The sequence below is a fragment of the Bactrocera dorsalis genome, chromosome 3 (genome assembly GCF_023373825.1).
Source record: "Bactrocera dorsalis isolate Fly_Bdor chromosome 3, ASM2337382v1, whole genome shotgun sequence".
NCBI classification, from domain to species: domain Eukaryota; kingdom Metazoa; phylum Arthropoda; class Insecta; order Diptera; family Tephritidae; genus Bactrocera; species Bactrocera dorsalis.
This window is the reverse complement of record NC_064305.1, coordinates 73,878,831-73,896,590: the sequence shown is the minus strand read 5'-3', so window position 1 is coordinate 73,896,590 and position 17,760 is coordinate 73,878,831. Positions and strand designations below refer to the sequence as shown.

General features: G+C 34.2%; 1 protein-coding gene across 3 annotated transcripts in view; it reads right to left on the bottom strand.

The window, feature by feature from the left end:
* Nucleotides 1–621: 621 nt before the first annotated feature.
* LOC105224558 (TGF-beta receptor type-1) overlaps nt 622–17,760 on the bottom strand; it is a 30,845-nt gene continuing 13,706 nt past the window's right edge. For 2 of the 3 annotated variants that reach the window (XM_029549529.2, XM_029549530.2), the window contains exons 5-8: nt 3,336–3,563; nt 3,029–3,262; nt 1,558–2,081; nt 622–1,497 (exon numbers count right to left, since the gene is read on the bottom strand). In XM_029549529.2, coding sequence (XP_029405389.2) covers nt 1,315–1,497; nt 1,558–2,081; nt 3,029–3,262; nt 3,336–3,563 — 1,169 coding nt within the window. In that variant the 3' untranslated portion in view covers nt 622–1,314. Of the gene's footprint in view, nt 1,498–1,557; nt 2,082–3,028; nt 3,263–3,335; nt 3,564–16,771; nt 16,912–17,760 lie in introns of all 3 variants that reach the window. The other variant, XM_029549531.2, reaches the window with a different exon arrangement.

The window sequence follows — 17,760 nt, the reverse complement described above, 5'->3', positions numbered from 1 at the left end:
TAACGATTTTAAGATAAAAATTATTATTTGTTTTTTATATTACAGCTATTTTATAAAACTCTTGTAAATATCAGGAATTCTCATTTACAAGCATTTTTGCTCTCTCCTTACGTTTACACAATATTTGCTTAGTTATCGCGTTTAAGCCATATAAGTCAAAATATAAACATTGGAAACCAAAATCAGAACTTAAAATTTCCGAAATGTAAACAAATGCGTTGAAGACATTCAAAAATCATCGAAAAATTGTTTTAAAAAAATTTTAATTTCGAAAAAAAAAATTACTTTCGAAAAAAAAATTTAATTTCGAAAAAAAAAGTTTAATCATCGAAAAAAATTTAATTATCGAAAAAGAAATTTTAATTTTCGAAAAAAATAAAATTATCGAAAAATTATTTAATTATCGAAAAAAAAATTTAACTTCGAAAAAAAATTTTAATTATCGAAAAAAAATAATTATCGAAAAAAAATTTTAATTATCGCAAAAACTTTTAATTATCAAAATTATTTTTTTTTTAGTAATGCGTAGGCTTGTAAGTCTAAAATAGCAGCTGCCATAGGAAAATCTCAGGATTGTGTACATTTCCAAAATATTTACAGCTATTTTTTTTTCTTTTTCAGCACATACACACATTCACAACTTTTCCTCAGACTTCACTTTTTTCTCCTTTCTCTAACTAACCTATTTAGAAACACACACGCACACACAGGCAGCCACACACACACATTTCATAACTTATTTCAAAATAATTTTAAATATTCAATTATTTCGTGTTTTTACCAAGCTGCTGCTCTCTCTCTTAATTAGTTACAAACATTTGTTGCTGTGCCCTGCGCTCCACGCTCTCTTATGTCTAGTACACATTTTACATTACATTACATTAGGGTACGTTCGCATTTACACATGTTATTACAAATTATAGTTTAAAATTACAAATACAACTTTTAGTGCTTTAATAGAATGCTCTGCATCAATTATAACAGCTTTATAAATTTCTCTGTTTACCATATCTCTTTTTTTCTTCTTTTTTTTTGTGTTTTTTGTTTTCTTTTACTTTTTGTTTTTGTTAATTATTAGGTATTTAAGGTATGCTCTTCTCTTTAGGTAATTTTTCCAATACTCTTCTGCGCATTTAGTATGCTCTCAACAAATTCGGCAGAAAAGTAAACAGAAAGGGAGGTAGAGAAGGTGAATTTTGCGCTCAGCACCACACTAAAATATATGCAACGCTTGGCGACAGCCTTCCCCCAATCAAATAGTACAATTTATATCCGTTAGTTTCACGCCAAAATGGCTGCACACTACAACTACAATCAGTTCTTCACTTTATCCTCGACCGTTATATTGGCCAGAGTCTTCTTTATACGTAGCGCTGTAAGACGCGCAACAGGATTCGGATACCAGCACTCTTTCATCACTTTCGCCATGCCGTGCAGCACATCCGAGGCATGCCAGCGATTCGGTATGTTCGGACGCATTTTATCAATACAAACCACCTGTAAAAACATTTATAACAATAAAACCGTTATTACTGTGTAAACATACGGTATACTCACCTTCTTCATTTCCTCAATACTAGGATCAGGTTGTACAACATCAAAATATGGCAATTGATATTCATCGTATATCATGCCGATGTTGCAACGACGCGCAATCTCCCACAATATCAAACCGAAAGCATACACATCGGCACGCTTATACGAATCGAAATGTTGTGCATTCATGCTTTCGTCCAGCACTTCGGGTGCCATATAACGTTTGGTGCCCACACGATGTGTGGAGGGTATATCGACGGAATCATTCTTTTCCACATGACGCACAGCCAAGCCCAGATCGCCTATCGCACAGCTGAGATTGGATTTGACGAGAATATTTTTCGATTTGAGGTCGCGATGTGCTATCGCTGGCTTGCCACGTGTACCCACAATATCCATATGTAAATGTGCCAGACCGGTGGCGATCGAGAGCGCCATATTGAGCATAGTTTTCGTATCCACTGTATGTGTGGTGAGGTAATCGAATAATGAACCGTTTTCGTGGTGGTCAGTGACCAACCAAAGTTGGGTCCAAGTGCCATTATCTGAGGGTGAGAATGGCGGCGTGAATATACAGACATACATACGTAAGTGGTTGACTGCCGTTAGAAGGCATGGAAATGAGGTTAGATAAAGCATGAAATGTGCATGTATTTGGAAGGTTGGAAAAAGCATGAAAATGTGTGTTGGGAAAACTTTGTTTTGAAAACACAAGATATTAAGTTAGGAAAAAGCATGAAAATATGTGTTGGAAAACGCAAGAAAATGTGTACTGGAAAAAGTATGAAAATGATTTTGGAAACCACTTCAAAATTTTATTTGAAAATGAATGAAAATAAGTTAGGAAAACACATGTGTTGGAAAAGGCATGAATATGTTTTTGAAAAACGCATAAAAATATTTTTGGATAACGCATGAAAATGTTTTTGAACAACGCATGAAAATCAGTTTGAAAACGCAAAAAAATAGAGTTTGGAAAACGCATGAAAATGGTTTTTAGAAAATGCATGAAAATGTTTTTGGATACGTATGAAAATATTTTTGGATAACGCATGAAAATGTTTTTGAACAACGCATGAAAATTTGTTTTGAAAACAGAAAAAAATAAGTTAGGAATAAGCATGAACATGTTTTTGGAAAACGCATAAAAATTTGATTTGAAAACCCAAAATATATTTTTTGGAAAACGCATGAAAATATTTTTGAAAAAACGCATGGAAATATTTTTGTATAATGCGTGAAAATATGTTTCGAAAACTCAAGAGAATAAGTTAAGAAAATGCATGAAAATTTGTTACGAAAACGCATGAAAATATATGTTTGAAAGGGAGAACGCATGAAAATTTGTTTTAAAAACAAAAGAAAATAAATTATAAAAACGCATGAAAATAATGCTTGGAAAATGCATGAAAAAGTGTTTGGAAAACGCATGAATTTTTCTTTTTTGGAAAACGCCTGAAAATATTTTTGGAGATCGCAACAAACCGCTTACCCTTGTTATCAGCTGCTATGAAACCTAAAATATTTTCATGACGTAACATCACAGTCTGATAAATTTCAGCTTCCCTAAACCAAGAGCACTCCTCGCGACTGGAGAAGATTTTAACGGCCACATTTTCGCCACGCCAGCGACCACGCCATACTTCACCGAAGCGTCCCTTGCCAATTACATGGCAGAGTTGTATTTGCCGTGCAATAGAACGCTGCACCAATAGCGGCAAGCCGGCTGCATGTTGCAAGTAAGTAGATAGAAAATCATTAGTACATATATTTTCAAAAAATATCTCATATTTACTTACCCGAACCGGAACCCGACGTTGTCATCTCGATAATGTCCTGTATAGTGTTGCCATTCAGTATGGGATCGCACACAGAATCGTCCGGTGGGAAGGTGCGTCCATTACTATTGCGTTTGCGCCGCTGCCAGAAGCACAACGACAACAGTACCGATAAGCAGATGAAGAGCGTGGCGCCGAAAATGATCACGACCAAAACCCAGGCGTTTAACGGCTCTTCAGGCAAGAATTCTATATTGATCGCATACGTTTAGCGATGGGAGAATAAATTCGTGAATACACAAAGTTTTTTAAATGTATGTGTGTGTGCGTGTGACACTTTTCAAAGCACCGTTTTTAATTTAGCATTTTTAGACACATTATTTCCGAAAATATTAAAGAGCCGTGCAAAGCGATAAATGTAAGATGCGTGCATGAAAAACTTATTTTTATTTATATACACAGATTATAGCACATATATACAAGCTTGTTAGGTTAGGTGAGTGTTGGAATATTAGAACGATAAATAAGATGCGCATGCGGTTGGGTGCACGTGATTATTTACATATTTATACATAAAACCACTACTATATACAATACAGTATACGTTTAAACAAAAAGTGCAATCGTGCAGATATCATTACATAACACCATTTTCCAACTTTTGATTGCAAAAATACGAACCTTGTTTAAAAATACTAGTTTACATACCATTGCATACCTTGAGGAGCATCAAAATTTGATTTGATGATCTAAATATATTACTGATATCAATTAAAGCTGTGCGATTAGCAATAGTAGAGTTGCCACAAAAAAAAAAAACATTTTTAAAAGCGAATTTCGAAAATTCGAAAAAATATTTTGTACAAAGGCAGCAGAAACTCGACTTACTTTATGAGCAGTAGTTTTGAAACCTCATAATTTTATTCAACAGCGTAAATTCAGAAACATCTAGAACTCCACCGGTCATTGGTTCTTCCCTGGCATCGAAATATATCCAACATTTCGACTAGTTTAAAGTTTAGAGGTTAACCAATTTCATTGCAGCAAACTTCATAAAGAGATGTTCGATAAAAATTTACAACAACGAAATGGGTAATTAGCATACTATAAAATCTATACTAAAATGTAAGGTCGGAAAAATATAGTATATCCTGAACAAAGAGATGTCCGGAAGGAGAATTAAACTATTTAAGTTATCTCTCTTTCACTCGCTCTCTCTCTCCTTTACTCACACTCTATCCTTTTCACTCGTTCTATCTCTCTTTCACTCACTCTCCCTCTCTTTCACTCTCAACTCACACTCTCTTAACATTCTGCTCCCGAAAACAACCCGCGACAGCAAAGATTTCTTCATTAAAGAACTTATTTTACTAGTACATACTCTTAAATCATAGTGCTTATGTGCTTATGCGATTTGCCGATATTATGGTGGACCTTGACAATAAAACAGTTGTACATTCAAAAAATTTAATTTTATCAGTCAGTTTGTATGTCAGCTATAAGCTATAGTCGTCCGATCTGCACAATTTGTTCGATGATTATAGCAACGCCTTGGAAAATAATCTGCGCCAAATACCGTGAAGCTAACTAGTCAAATAAAAAAGATTACCATATAAGGACTTGAATTGTATCGGTCAATTTATGCAGCAACTATATGCTATAGTAGTTCGATATCGGCGGTTCCGACCAACAAGAAACTTCTTGGTGAGAAAAGGATGCCTGCAAAGTTTCAAATCGATACGAGTATCTCAAAACCTGAGGGACTTGTTCGCGTATATACAGACGGTGGGACTGACTCTCATGACTAGTTCGACTCGCTGATCGCCTATATATATAATTTATAAGGTCTCCGACGTTGCCTTCTGGGTGTAAAGAACTTTGTGGCAAACTTATTGTACCCTGTTGAGTGTATAAAAATGGAGAGTCTGAAACGATATATATTGTCTTGTTTTTGAAAGTTTATAAACCAACCAACTGTGTTTAGAAAAAAATATGGTAAATGGAGATGAATTTGGAAGGATCGGAACATCCAATTCAGAGAACTTTTGTTATTGTGCAACAAAACTAACAATTTTGTAGTGTAGAATCAAAATTGTAGGTACTTTATCGATAACTTTAACCTCTGTAAACAATATAATCCAAGGTACTTTTTTCAATAGATTTTTTTTGACAGATCATGCGTGAGTCGTGTCAAGCTATCATGTTATTTTTGTTCAGTATTGTTCGATATTTCATCATGGAAAGACTTACGCCTGAACAACGTTTACAAATCGTTTAACTTTGTTCTGAAAATTCACGTTCTGTAAAGAATGTGTTTCGCGCGCTTCGCCCAACTTATAGTCAACATAATCGGCCTAATGAGCGTACTATTCTCAACACCCATCCATCTTAAGATCCAGCATTTATTATTGGATAATATTCGACCGAATATACCACGTCCAGTTCGCAGTGAAGAAACCATACATATAGCTGAGCTGAAGACCATGGATAGTCGATTAGACTAAATTTGTAGCAACTCGGACTGACGTATGGTACGACTTGGCGCATTTAACGACGAGATCTTTAACTAAAAGCGTACAAAAGACAGCTTGTGCAAAAACTGAAGCCATTCGATCTTCCCAACTGACATCGTTTGGCTCTCTGAGCTCTTGAAACAACGTTGTCGAACCAAATTTTGTTCAGCGATGACAACCTTTTCGGGCTCAATGGGTATATAAACATGAACACTTCAGTAAGCACGTTTTGGGTCGATCGATTGATCGCCAAGATCGAGTGATATCACACCGTTAGACTTTTTCCTGTGAAGATATTTAAAATCTGAAGTCTATGCGGACGATTCGCTTCGAGTCAGGCCTTGGAGCAAAACATCATTATTGTCATTCGCCAGTTACCAGTCGAAATGCTCGAACGAGTCATCCCAAATTGGACCCGGACTTGGGATGGACCATCTGAGATTCCGTCTCATTTGAAAGAGATAATCTTCACAAAGAAATGAGATTTCTAGCAATCCTAAGGAACCCAGACAAATATGTTCAAAATTGTCTTAACTTCCAAAATATCTAATGATGTTCGGTGAAAGAGGGGTTAGTTTAAGGTGTTATGAAAGTAATCAATAGATTAGAAAATTGGATTTTCTGAGAAAATAAAATTTTACTTGATATTTTCACAGACAGCTGTGTTTTAGCGCTGTTATATATTGTTTCGATATTAAGTGGTTAAGGTTTGTTTTTCACTAGATCATATAGTAGATTCGACGTGTGCTTTTCAAACATTTGTAATTATTTTTGAAGCAAATAAGCAAACAAGTTTTAATCACCCTGATAAAACTAAAAAGGATAGAAGTAGTGAGAACTAAATAGAAATAAGTAGAAGAAGTCACACGGAACTTTTTATAGCTTTTCTTTTATAAAATCTTATATAGCGCCCAACGAATGAGTAGTTTTAGAAAACGTTTCTAGTTTTGACCTTAAAAACGCTTGTGTCGCATTTCTCGCCAAACAAACGAAAACAAACTGAAGCGCCACATGACGCAACAATCGAAGAATAAATTCACTATTTTCTCTAGTTGATTGTTAATCCGTATAAACGGCCTTAACTGAATTATCAGTTGGCAGGAATTTGGTTACCTGCTGTCATTGCCCTCAGCATGTTGTTCGAGTGAGGCATTTAACGCAGGTCGCTTACGTCAATTGGTTTGAGTGATGCTGGTGAAATTGTCGTCAACAAAATGGCACATAGATGAAAATTCCACCAGCCCGCAAAACACCACAGGCTGTGCAATTGCATGAATCACATGATGAGGAATGCGCAAAACAAAAATTGAGAATATGCTGAAATCTGCATGGTGAGCTGAGTAGGATGACATTTTGATTGAACGTACAATGACTTTGAACTTGGCCACTTGGTATTTTGTTTTTTAACCAACCAGGCGGTGCGCATTTTGGTCTAAGGAATGCAAAAGTTTAAAAATAACACAAACATATATGCAGATATATATATAGCGGTAACTGAATGACGCACCAGGGCAACGTAAGTACAAAACGAAGCATGAGCTCTGCACATACCTACACACGTTCAATATGTATGTGCGACTTCGAGGAGTGCCAGCTTGAGGGCGAGTAATTAAGACATCCATACAAATACATACAAATACATATGCGACACATACAGGTGGTGGTATGCAGTTGGGGCGACCGAGGGGGTAGAGTGCGCATGGTGGTTGACACTTTTATTGTTTCCAAAACAGTCAGACGGCCGCCAATCGTATGGTATGAGCAAATGCACCGGTCGACCTGTTTGCCACCCAAGCGCTGTCTCATTGACGCTTGCGCCCAGACAGCCTTGTAGACGGTTGCAAAAACAAAAACACACACACAAAAAGTGTAGAAAAAATACTCAATAAAGGGGTTGCCGACGCCAGCGACAACACTTGAGGCCCAGCGCTAAAGATGTCTGCTCCACTTGCTGAAGTTGTTCAACAACAACAGCAACAACAACGGCAAGACAAAAACAGTAACGGCGACATGCCGATTCATGGTTTTAAGCGCAACGCAGCCGGTGCATTACAACAACCACACGCATAACATACATAATATTTACTTTTTCTTTGCTCTTCACTAAATAAAGCCATGTCTGACTTCTTTATATCCGTCAAGCCGAGCTGTCGACGCCTGCCTGCTTGCTAAGCGCACAAAAATGCTGACGAACTGTCTGCTGAAGGTATGGCGCACATACTTACATAGAAAGGAGGAGAATGTTTGTCCGTCCGTCATGTGTTTGGTGCATAGGCCCACGCCAATGAAAGGCTGAAAGGCAAGAAACAGAGCTCACAGGCAAAGCAAAGTTCATTAGAACTTTAAAAAGGCGAGAAATCAGCAACAAACACACACTTAATAACAACAAACAAGCAAGCAGCTAGCGCGCATGCAAATTGCAAAGGCGCCAGTGCGCTTTCTAAAGAAACAGAAACATAAACAGCTGAGCGCATTGCACTACAGTCACAGGCACAGACATACTAGTTGGGGGCGTTTGGGTTGGTTGGCTTAGCGTTTGTGCTGTGACGCACAGCTAGTGCCACATAGTTGGGTGGGAGTGTGTATGTCGTCTATGTTATCTGAATGAAACGTTGCATGAATGAATGAAGAAGTGAAAAGTCGACGAGCATTGCCACGAAGGAAGAGTTGGAAGTAGTGGCAAACGCAAAATAAAGGCGCATATAATTAATAGTGGGTGGCTGGGCGTGAAAACACACACGCTTGTAATGAAATGCAGTTGCACCGACAAGGAAGCCCAATAAGTCCAGGTGGAATCAATTAATGCGCGTGTCTGCTTGTATGGGTTTTAGCAGGCAAATAAGGGAGGAAGAGCGCAGAAAAATTTAAGAAATTAAAAATATAAAAAAGAAACTACAACAGTTGTAGTTGCATGAAAAGGCATGTGGAGTTGGAAATTCAATGCTCTGCAAAGTATAAAGTTTTATAAAAATTTTCGAATATGAAAAAATGAAAAAAAAAATTACACATAACCTCAAAAACAAATTAAAGGTGTTTTGACTGGACACTTTGCTATTAGTTTACACGCGGTGCGGCTGAGTATTCAGTCGGACCTACTTTGCCAAAGCTGTATGGAGGAGGGCGATATGGTATCATTCGTTCTCTATTGACCAGCTATTGCTAGAAAGAATAAGAAAATATCTCGGTAGACACATCTTTGCCGAATCCAGCGAATTTGCTGGATGCCTTAATAATAATTGTTCAAAACACAAAACGATTCGTCGGTCGATGAGGATCTGATGATCCATCTTTAATAAGGTTTTGGTTGGTGAAAGTCAATGGCTTTGGATCAACCCTAGCCAATGACTTAACCTAACCTCAGAAAACCAATAAAATTTTAAAGGAAAACAGAAACTATGATAATGTAATTAAATCGGCTTAAAAATATACGTTTAATGAGGATTATCTTGATTCAATTATTCGAGTCTTTTTTGGAACTTAAGCAATGTTTTTGATGAAAAATTTAACAATCAATAAGAAGTATTTGGTTGAAAAAAGGACGAATTTCTGTCCAAGTGAGAATCATTAACTTTGGATCTACGCTACGACCTAAGCTAACCTCAAAAACCAAATAGATGATTGATAGAAAACAGAAGCAGTATGATAATCTGTTTAATTCGACTTAAAATTATAAATTTAAAGAGGGGATTTGATTAAATTATTCGAGTCTCAAAACTTTTTTGCAACCTAACCTCAAAAACCAAACATGTTTAAAGAAAAACTGAAGCAGTATAACTATGACAAACTCATAAACCCGACTTAAATTTATAAATTTAATGAGGGCTATTTTGATTAAAATATTCGAGTCTCGAATCTTTTTTTCTAACATAAACAACGTTTTTGATTCTAAAAAATTTAGGAAGCAATAAAATGTAGTTAGAGCATGTTTATATAATTTTATTAAGACCCAAAACAACCATATTCACTCATAATTGGTTACATTCTATTTATTTTTTAAAGTAGCAATACATATCGTAAAATCCAGCATTCGAATGACCGATTATTTGACCAAAAATCACATTTTACATTAACCACTACCCGTATTCACCTGATATGGCACCGTGCGACTTCTTCCCTTTCGGAAAAATGCATTTGCCCATGAAAGGAAAGCGTTATGCAGACGTAGAGACCATCCAAAAGGCTTGCGTTGGCATACTGGCGACCATACCGGACAACGAGCACGAAACACTCGTTCGACATGCTTTTGGACCGTTCAGAAGGAGACTATTTTGAATAAAATAAATTGATTAAGCCGAAAAAAGTTTTTTTTTAAGTCCTGTTTACTTTGGAACGCTTCTTGTAGTTCAAACTTTTAATAAATCGGAAAATAACCAGATTATCTAATGATTGGAGATTTTCGGTGAAATTAATCAAGTTGTTTACTTTTCTAAAAAGTTCAGGTATTCATGAAACGCAATTACCGATCACCATAAATCGAGTCTCGAAAGTCATGGTTTGATAATGTTTAGTTGAAGCATATGCTTACTATTTTTACCATCCAAAATATTTATCTTAACTGATAATCGGAGTTTTTAGAAAATCATTCGAGTCTCGAAGTTGTATTCTAATTATTTGCGGCTCTGAGTCGTAATTATCATAATATTTTTCTAAAACAAAAATTTTACCGCAAACTTCTGTTATCAGTTAAGGTGGTAAGGTTTTTGGGCTTAGTACAAAATATATCGAGTCTCGAGTCTAATGGATCCTCTTTGCCTGGCATAATAAATATATAAAAGCTCAGGTTTATAATTTAACTAAACCACAAAAAACCTTACTGATAACAGAAGTTTTTGCGATGAAATTATAGAGTCTCGAAGTTGGGGTTTGATTAAAATGCTAACACCGAACCGATAAATTCATGTTGCGATAAGATATAGCTGAAGCATATGTTTATATTTAAATTATTGGAACAAATTATATGAGTTTCGAAACCATTTTCGAAATAAAAATTTTCGATGCTCACGACTTGGAGTTCTTTTCACCAAATAAACGAGTCTGGAAACCATTTTCAAATGAATTTTCGATGCTTAGAACTTCATTATTAGGATAAATAAACTTAAAGCAAATACTCATATCATTATTAAAATTTAAAATATTTATTTTAACCTAAATCGACATACGCGACTTTATCAAATTACAACGAACAAACTAATTTAAAAATATTATCATATTTTATTACTGCTTTGAGCCATAAAAACGCTTCATAGAGGCACAGTTTAAAGCCTTTAAAATAAAAAATAAATAAAAAATAATAATAACTAGTTTCTACAAATACAATAAAAGAGGCACAATCGTATTTAAACAAAGAAATCTGCTGGTTTTCCACAAAGAAAAGCACACACTTAGTTATCGCATTTAATCTCACACAACAGTGGGAATAAATTATAAAACTATTTTATAATAAGCACTTGGAATTCGGATAGTAAGCTGAAAACAACAACAAATAATATTTACCGCAAATATTATTATGATTTCACTATACGCCCAACAATTGGCACTGATAAGCGCCCGATCAGGCTAGGGGGACTTTCATTGTTATCAAGCGCCACTTGGACGTCACAAATAACAGAATGCAGTGCGCGTTTCCATGTATGTATACACTTATCATTTCAAATATTACTACTATTATTAGTAAGGAACAGAAAAAAACAAAAAGAAACTGTATGAAACGCTTGTGAGTGTGTGAATTTGTTGATAGTGGTGTTGGTACAGTCTCAACGAGGAAGATTAAGCAACTAAAAGTTTTACTAAGAGTTAGCAAAGAAGATATTTCGAAACTCTATGACATATATAGTATATAGTATACATACATATGTATAAATATTTATATATTGTTGAAAGACTGCTGTAATAAGTGTGCGTGTGTGTCAGAGAAATATTTATTTATTTACAAATTGATATTGATTTAAAAATTTTAAACTAGACAAGTGACACTTTAGTGACGCTAATCACCAGACGATGAGCATTAAACCCGGTCACACAAAACAAACAAACAAAATAAATAAATATATAAATAAACAGCACGGAAAACTTTTAATAGGTGAATGAGATTAATTTATTAAGTGCATTTAGTGGGTGGAAATAAAGACAAAAAAAATATATTAAAAAAAAAAATAATAATTAATTAAAAAATAATAATTAAAAAATAATTAAAAAATAAACTAAAAAATTGTTTTAAAAAAATATAAATACATAAATGAAAATATTTACAAAAAATATTTGAAAAAAATACAAAGAAAAATATTTTGAAATCCACTACATTATTACACACATGCTTTTTAATAATTTTTAATAACCGTTCTCGAAAACAACTTTCTAAAAACACCTGATAACATTCGTCGACACGTTTCGCTTGTAAATTACAAAACAAAAACAAGAAAGCCTATTGAATAAACAAATTATTTGCAAAAATTCCAAAGTTCCGACATCTGCGATTGACTTTTGATTTCATTTCGTTGTTTACAGCATTAATCACCTAAACCTAATCTTAAGATCGCAAAAATATGTCTGTCATATACAGCAGATTTCTAGCTGAAGATCACTAGTTCACCAACAGGCTGGAGACTATTCGGTTGTCTTATCTTTTATATGATTTGAGCTTGTTGTTGCTGTGCTGATTTAAGCTCAACTATGATCCAGTTATACATCGGTGTGTGTTGATTGACATATTGACGTTTTTACGATAGATCCCGATCGGATATATTTTCATGGCTACACAAACATTGGCTTGAGAGGTGGAACTAAATCTTTTTGAGATAGAAAAATTTTTGTTTCGAATGTCAATGCCAGAATAGAACTACATACTCATTCAGGAGAAAAAGATATTGGCGAAATATAGCTAGAGTTCCATTACAAGACAACCTCAAGCATTTGAGCACATATAATTATTAGAAAGTCAACTACAACTTTAGAAAAATCAATACTATCTTTTGACGTTTTCTAATTATTGATCATAAAAGATCGCTATATGATTGATACTCTTAACTTTTTTACTGACTAATACTCTACATGTGTATATAGGTTAGGTTAGATGGCTGATCTAGAGAGATTGCACGTGGAAAACACCAAAACATGTGTACATAACTATAAACAAATGTTTAAAACTAATTCTTAATCGTCTGAAGTCAGTACGTTTTCGTTCTATAATGGATCTTGCTGAAACACACCATAAAATTCTCATTTCGATAGTGAAATTGAAAAGGGATATTCAGAAGTCATGTTCTGAGGTTTCGAGACAGCTTTTGTTGGATGATTAGCATGCTAAAATGGACTAGGATTACCATATATCTACTTTTCAACTCAAATCGGAAGCAGAAAAGCAAACAAACGGAAAATTATTCAATTTCGAGAGTGTTTATCCAGGCCACTTGCAGTGTTCAACCTCTTAACAGAGTAAGAACAACCTCTACTTAAGACAATTAAGTCACTTTACGGCTATGAAGGTTTTTCTTTGGCCAAAACTGTCCAAGATTTGTAAAAATATTTCTTCAATAAAATTACTATTAATACCAATTCGAAAACTATTTTTGTATTCAATGGTCAAAAATGTATTTTGAAAAAGGAATATTTCTGTAATCAAATAATAAAATCCTATTATAACTTTGGTCTACTTTTCTAATTTAAGAAACGACGTCAGTAAATATATTTAATATCAAATTTCTTTTTCATATTTTTTTCATCAGTATTTCTTCCAAGAATATCTTAAATAAATGTGAACAAAAGTAGTTGAAAAAGTGCTGAAACACTAAAAATATCAACAGTGAACTCTTGTATAGCTTAGTAATTGCACTAAATCAATAAAAGGAAAACATATTACCACAAATATAAATAACGAATGAGACGAACGACGTATCGCCAAATATCAAACAAAAGAAACAAAACAATTCAAAATGATTTGTGTGTAGAGAAATAACACAAACTCCAAGGAAATGAAACTAAACATGTAAAATAGAGAAGGGAATGAGAAAGTAACTATGAAATATAAAGAAAAGAATGGGAAATGTGTGGGGAAAAGGAAATTTATATTTAAAGCTAAAATAGTGGAATAGTAATGGATATGTATAGAAACGAATAAGATGATAAATAGTAGACTTGTAGAGAGAAAAGATTGACAGGGGAAATATAAAACGTATGCGTGAGAACACACAATTTTGGTTTCAAATCCTTAGAGAATTTAGTGCCACATACCATACAAAACCTTGTCTTCCCCTTTTTCACACCTTTTTCACACATAAATTATACCACAAATATGACGAATTTAGCATGAAAAACGCCGAAAAAATAAACAAACCAAAATCACTCAACAAAAACTAGTAGGGAAATACAAAGGACATGAATAACGCCTGGCAACAAATAATAGAAATTATAACTATGGACAAAAATATCAACAGTAAGAATGACCGAAACACCATTTATAAATAATGAAATAAACTCAGCTGACTTTGTATGAGGAATCAAATAGGATGATGGTGAAATGATGACTCAAATTAGAATGTACGTCGAATAAGACGTGCGAGCGAACAGGAGAAAGTTGGATGGTTTGCAGCAACGTCGAAATTGTGCTGAAAGCGAAATTGCCCACCCTTTGCTTAAAGTTAGTGGTATGATTTAACTTTTGACCGCCTGATAGATGACACACACTTTCGTTTTGTTGGCAGATTTGGCGTTAAGACAATTATTGCGACAAGAAAACAAGAAAAAAAAAGTTGCAACGAACTTATAATACCATTCACAAATATAAAGGACTCCATACAAGAGCTTTGATCGGTCAGTTTGTAAGACAGCTATATGCTATAGTAATCCGATCAGAAAAATGCCCTATACAGGGTATAAAAAATATTTATAAATATAGTATATTTTTTACTTCATTATTTTTTAAGTAAAGAAAAATATTCATATAAGGAAGCTTTAAATTAAGCTTTTTACAAACTTCTAAGCTTTCCATGAAGTGAAAGCTCGAAAAGTAAATTTTTCAAAAGCTTTCAGTTAAGCTTTTTCACACATTTCTTAACTTTTCTTTAAGTGAAAGCTCAAAAAGTATTTTTTTTTTTTTTTGAAAAATTGACAAGTAACTTCACAAAACTTTAGTTCAAGCTTTCGGCTAGTAAAAAGCTCACTAGAGGTACTTTCGATTTTTTGAATTAATAATGCGTAAATAAATCAAATCAGAATTAACGCTTTGAGATGTGAGTATTATAATTTCTGAAGCTTTCATAAGTGAAAGGTCACAGGGAACTGTAAAAGTTGTATGAAGAATAAAGAAATATCGGTAAAACAATTTTAAAAATTTTCAAGCTTTCATTTTTGTCAAAGCTCACAAAACTCTAGTTTAAGCTTTCGGCTAGTAAAAAGCTCACTAGAGGTACTTTCGATTTTTTGAATTAATAATGCGTAAATAAATCAAATCAGAATTAACGCTTTGAGATGTGAGTATTATAATTGCTGAAGCTTTCTTAAGTGAAAGCTCACAGGGAACTGTAAAAGTTGCATGAAGAATAAAGAAATATCGATAAAACAATTTTAAAAATTTTCAAGCTTTCATTTTTGTCAAAGCTCACAAAACTCTAGTTTAAGCTTTCGGCTATTAAAAAGCTCACTAGAGGTACTTTCGATTTTTTGAATTAATAATGCGTAAATAAATGAAAACAGAATAAACGCTTTAATTTAAGATGTAAGTATTATAATTGCTGAAGCTTTCATATGTGTGAAAGCTCACAGGGAACTATAAAAGTTGTATGAAGAATAAAGAAATATCGGAAACATAATTTTAAGACAAACAATTTTAATATATGTGGTATGTAATGAGTGACACTATGAAACGAAAAATTTTACAATAACCGAACTTCAAAATTAGTGAAAGCACAAATGAAAGCTCAAATTACAACTTTCATTAAAAAAAAAAATATGTATGCCAAGTCTAGCATACACAAACACCAACAGTTGCTCATCGAAACTATAATTTTAATACTAGAGTGTAAGCTTTCACCAAAGCTTTCATACCTTATACCTTCTTATAAACGATTTAAGTACTTCAATGACTCTGTAACACAAAAAATATTAAAAAATCGACGCAAATAACCAAAACTGTAAATAGTGGAGATAAAACAGTGGTTTCAAACACACAAATAGACAGTGTACCAGCTTAAAAATATTTGTAGAAAGTAAATTATTTAAAATTATGTGAGACCAACGCTGACAAATGGGAGCTAGTAAATGAATTATGGATGATAATAATGATACATATGAGATTTGTGAGAGTTGCACAGGATGACAAACACAAAACGCCGAAAACACCAAGCGAATACATGTGAGGAGGACCACAACGACGTTACGCGCGTGAAAAACGAAGTATGTAAGATTGTCTTCAGCCTGCATTATTCAAGAACTATGCAGTTTTCGGGAACAAAATGAGCTTGCAATTTTGATTGAAGTTTTGTTGAGTGTTGTTCTCATATATTGAGTGCTTGTGTCGATGAGTCCACAAAGGGATATTGTGGCCTACATATGGAAATATGGACGCAGTTACATAAATGACGGACGAGGTATATGTTTTTGACCTTAACGTATATTATAGTGTATGTATGTATGTATGTGTATGTATTTAGCAAATTTTGTTAAATAAAATTTTCGTGATTTCGTGTGAGTGAATGTGATATGCCAATTACGCAATACGCAAAAACATACATACACATATAACAATTTTGAACGCTATATAAAATGTGGCTAAATGTCGGTATATATATGCATTTAATGTAAGGTGGAACATAATTGCATGGAATGAAAATGTTTTGACGTCACAAAATTGCCGTTACACTGAATTTTGCATGATACTCAAACGTGGCTATATACTTTTTGTTTTTTGCTTTTTTTTGTTGTTTTTGCATAGTAATGTTGTTGGACGCTCACCTGCAGTCGGCAGAATTATTGAGAAATTGCGCTCCGTATTGCAAAAATCATTATGGCAACACTGCGTGGCGTATGTGGGGGCAATCTCATGACACCAAGCCGGATCATTAGGCGGTAGATTGTTCTCTGAGCCCATACATCTAAAGCAATAGGTGTGTGTATTTTATGCCAGCAGGTTGTTTTTTTTTTGTTTTTGGTTTTTGTTAATAGCAGTGGTGTGGTGGTAGTGATGATAGTGTTGTTGGTTTGGTGTTAAAGTAAGTTGCAGGTTGCGTTGACGTAGGCGGCCGTTGGTAATAGCATAAAAACGACGTTGCAATGTGGGCATGGTGGTAGGTGGTGTACATGTGTGCAAAGGTGGCAATTTAAATTAGTACAAACGTGCAATTTTTTTTATTTTTGATTTTTATATTTTTTTTTTATTTTTTTTCTAATTCTGGCGTATTTTAAAAATATTTCAGCTTAATTATTTAGTAGTTTGAACCAGCGAAAAATGGGGGAAAGGGGGTAACTGTAGGCGCAGCAGCATTTAAACTATAAACTACATAATTAAAACTAAAATTTAAATAATAATTTGAAAAAAAACAACAACTACAGCAGCAGCAAAAGCAACCAGAAACAACCGCTCGTAGGAGTTTCCGGTAGTACTAACCACATTTTTAACCAACTACAGCTATCTTAACTTGCATTGCTTACACATATGCGCGTCTATGCGCACGTCTCTGCTATGCATTTCACTTTCGCTACATACATACATACGCTGACGTCAATTTTGATTTCAATTTGCGCAACAAAAAGCCGGTAAACAAAATATATATGCAAATACGTGAATGCAAAGCACTGAAAATGCAAAAGGAGCGAAGAAAACACCGTCCATACAAAAGTGCAAGCACGGCGCAAGCATGAAAATCAATATATCTAGGTATGTATGTATATATGGCAAGCAAGCCTACCCCAATGTTGAAAATATTACGCATACGCGGTGTACG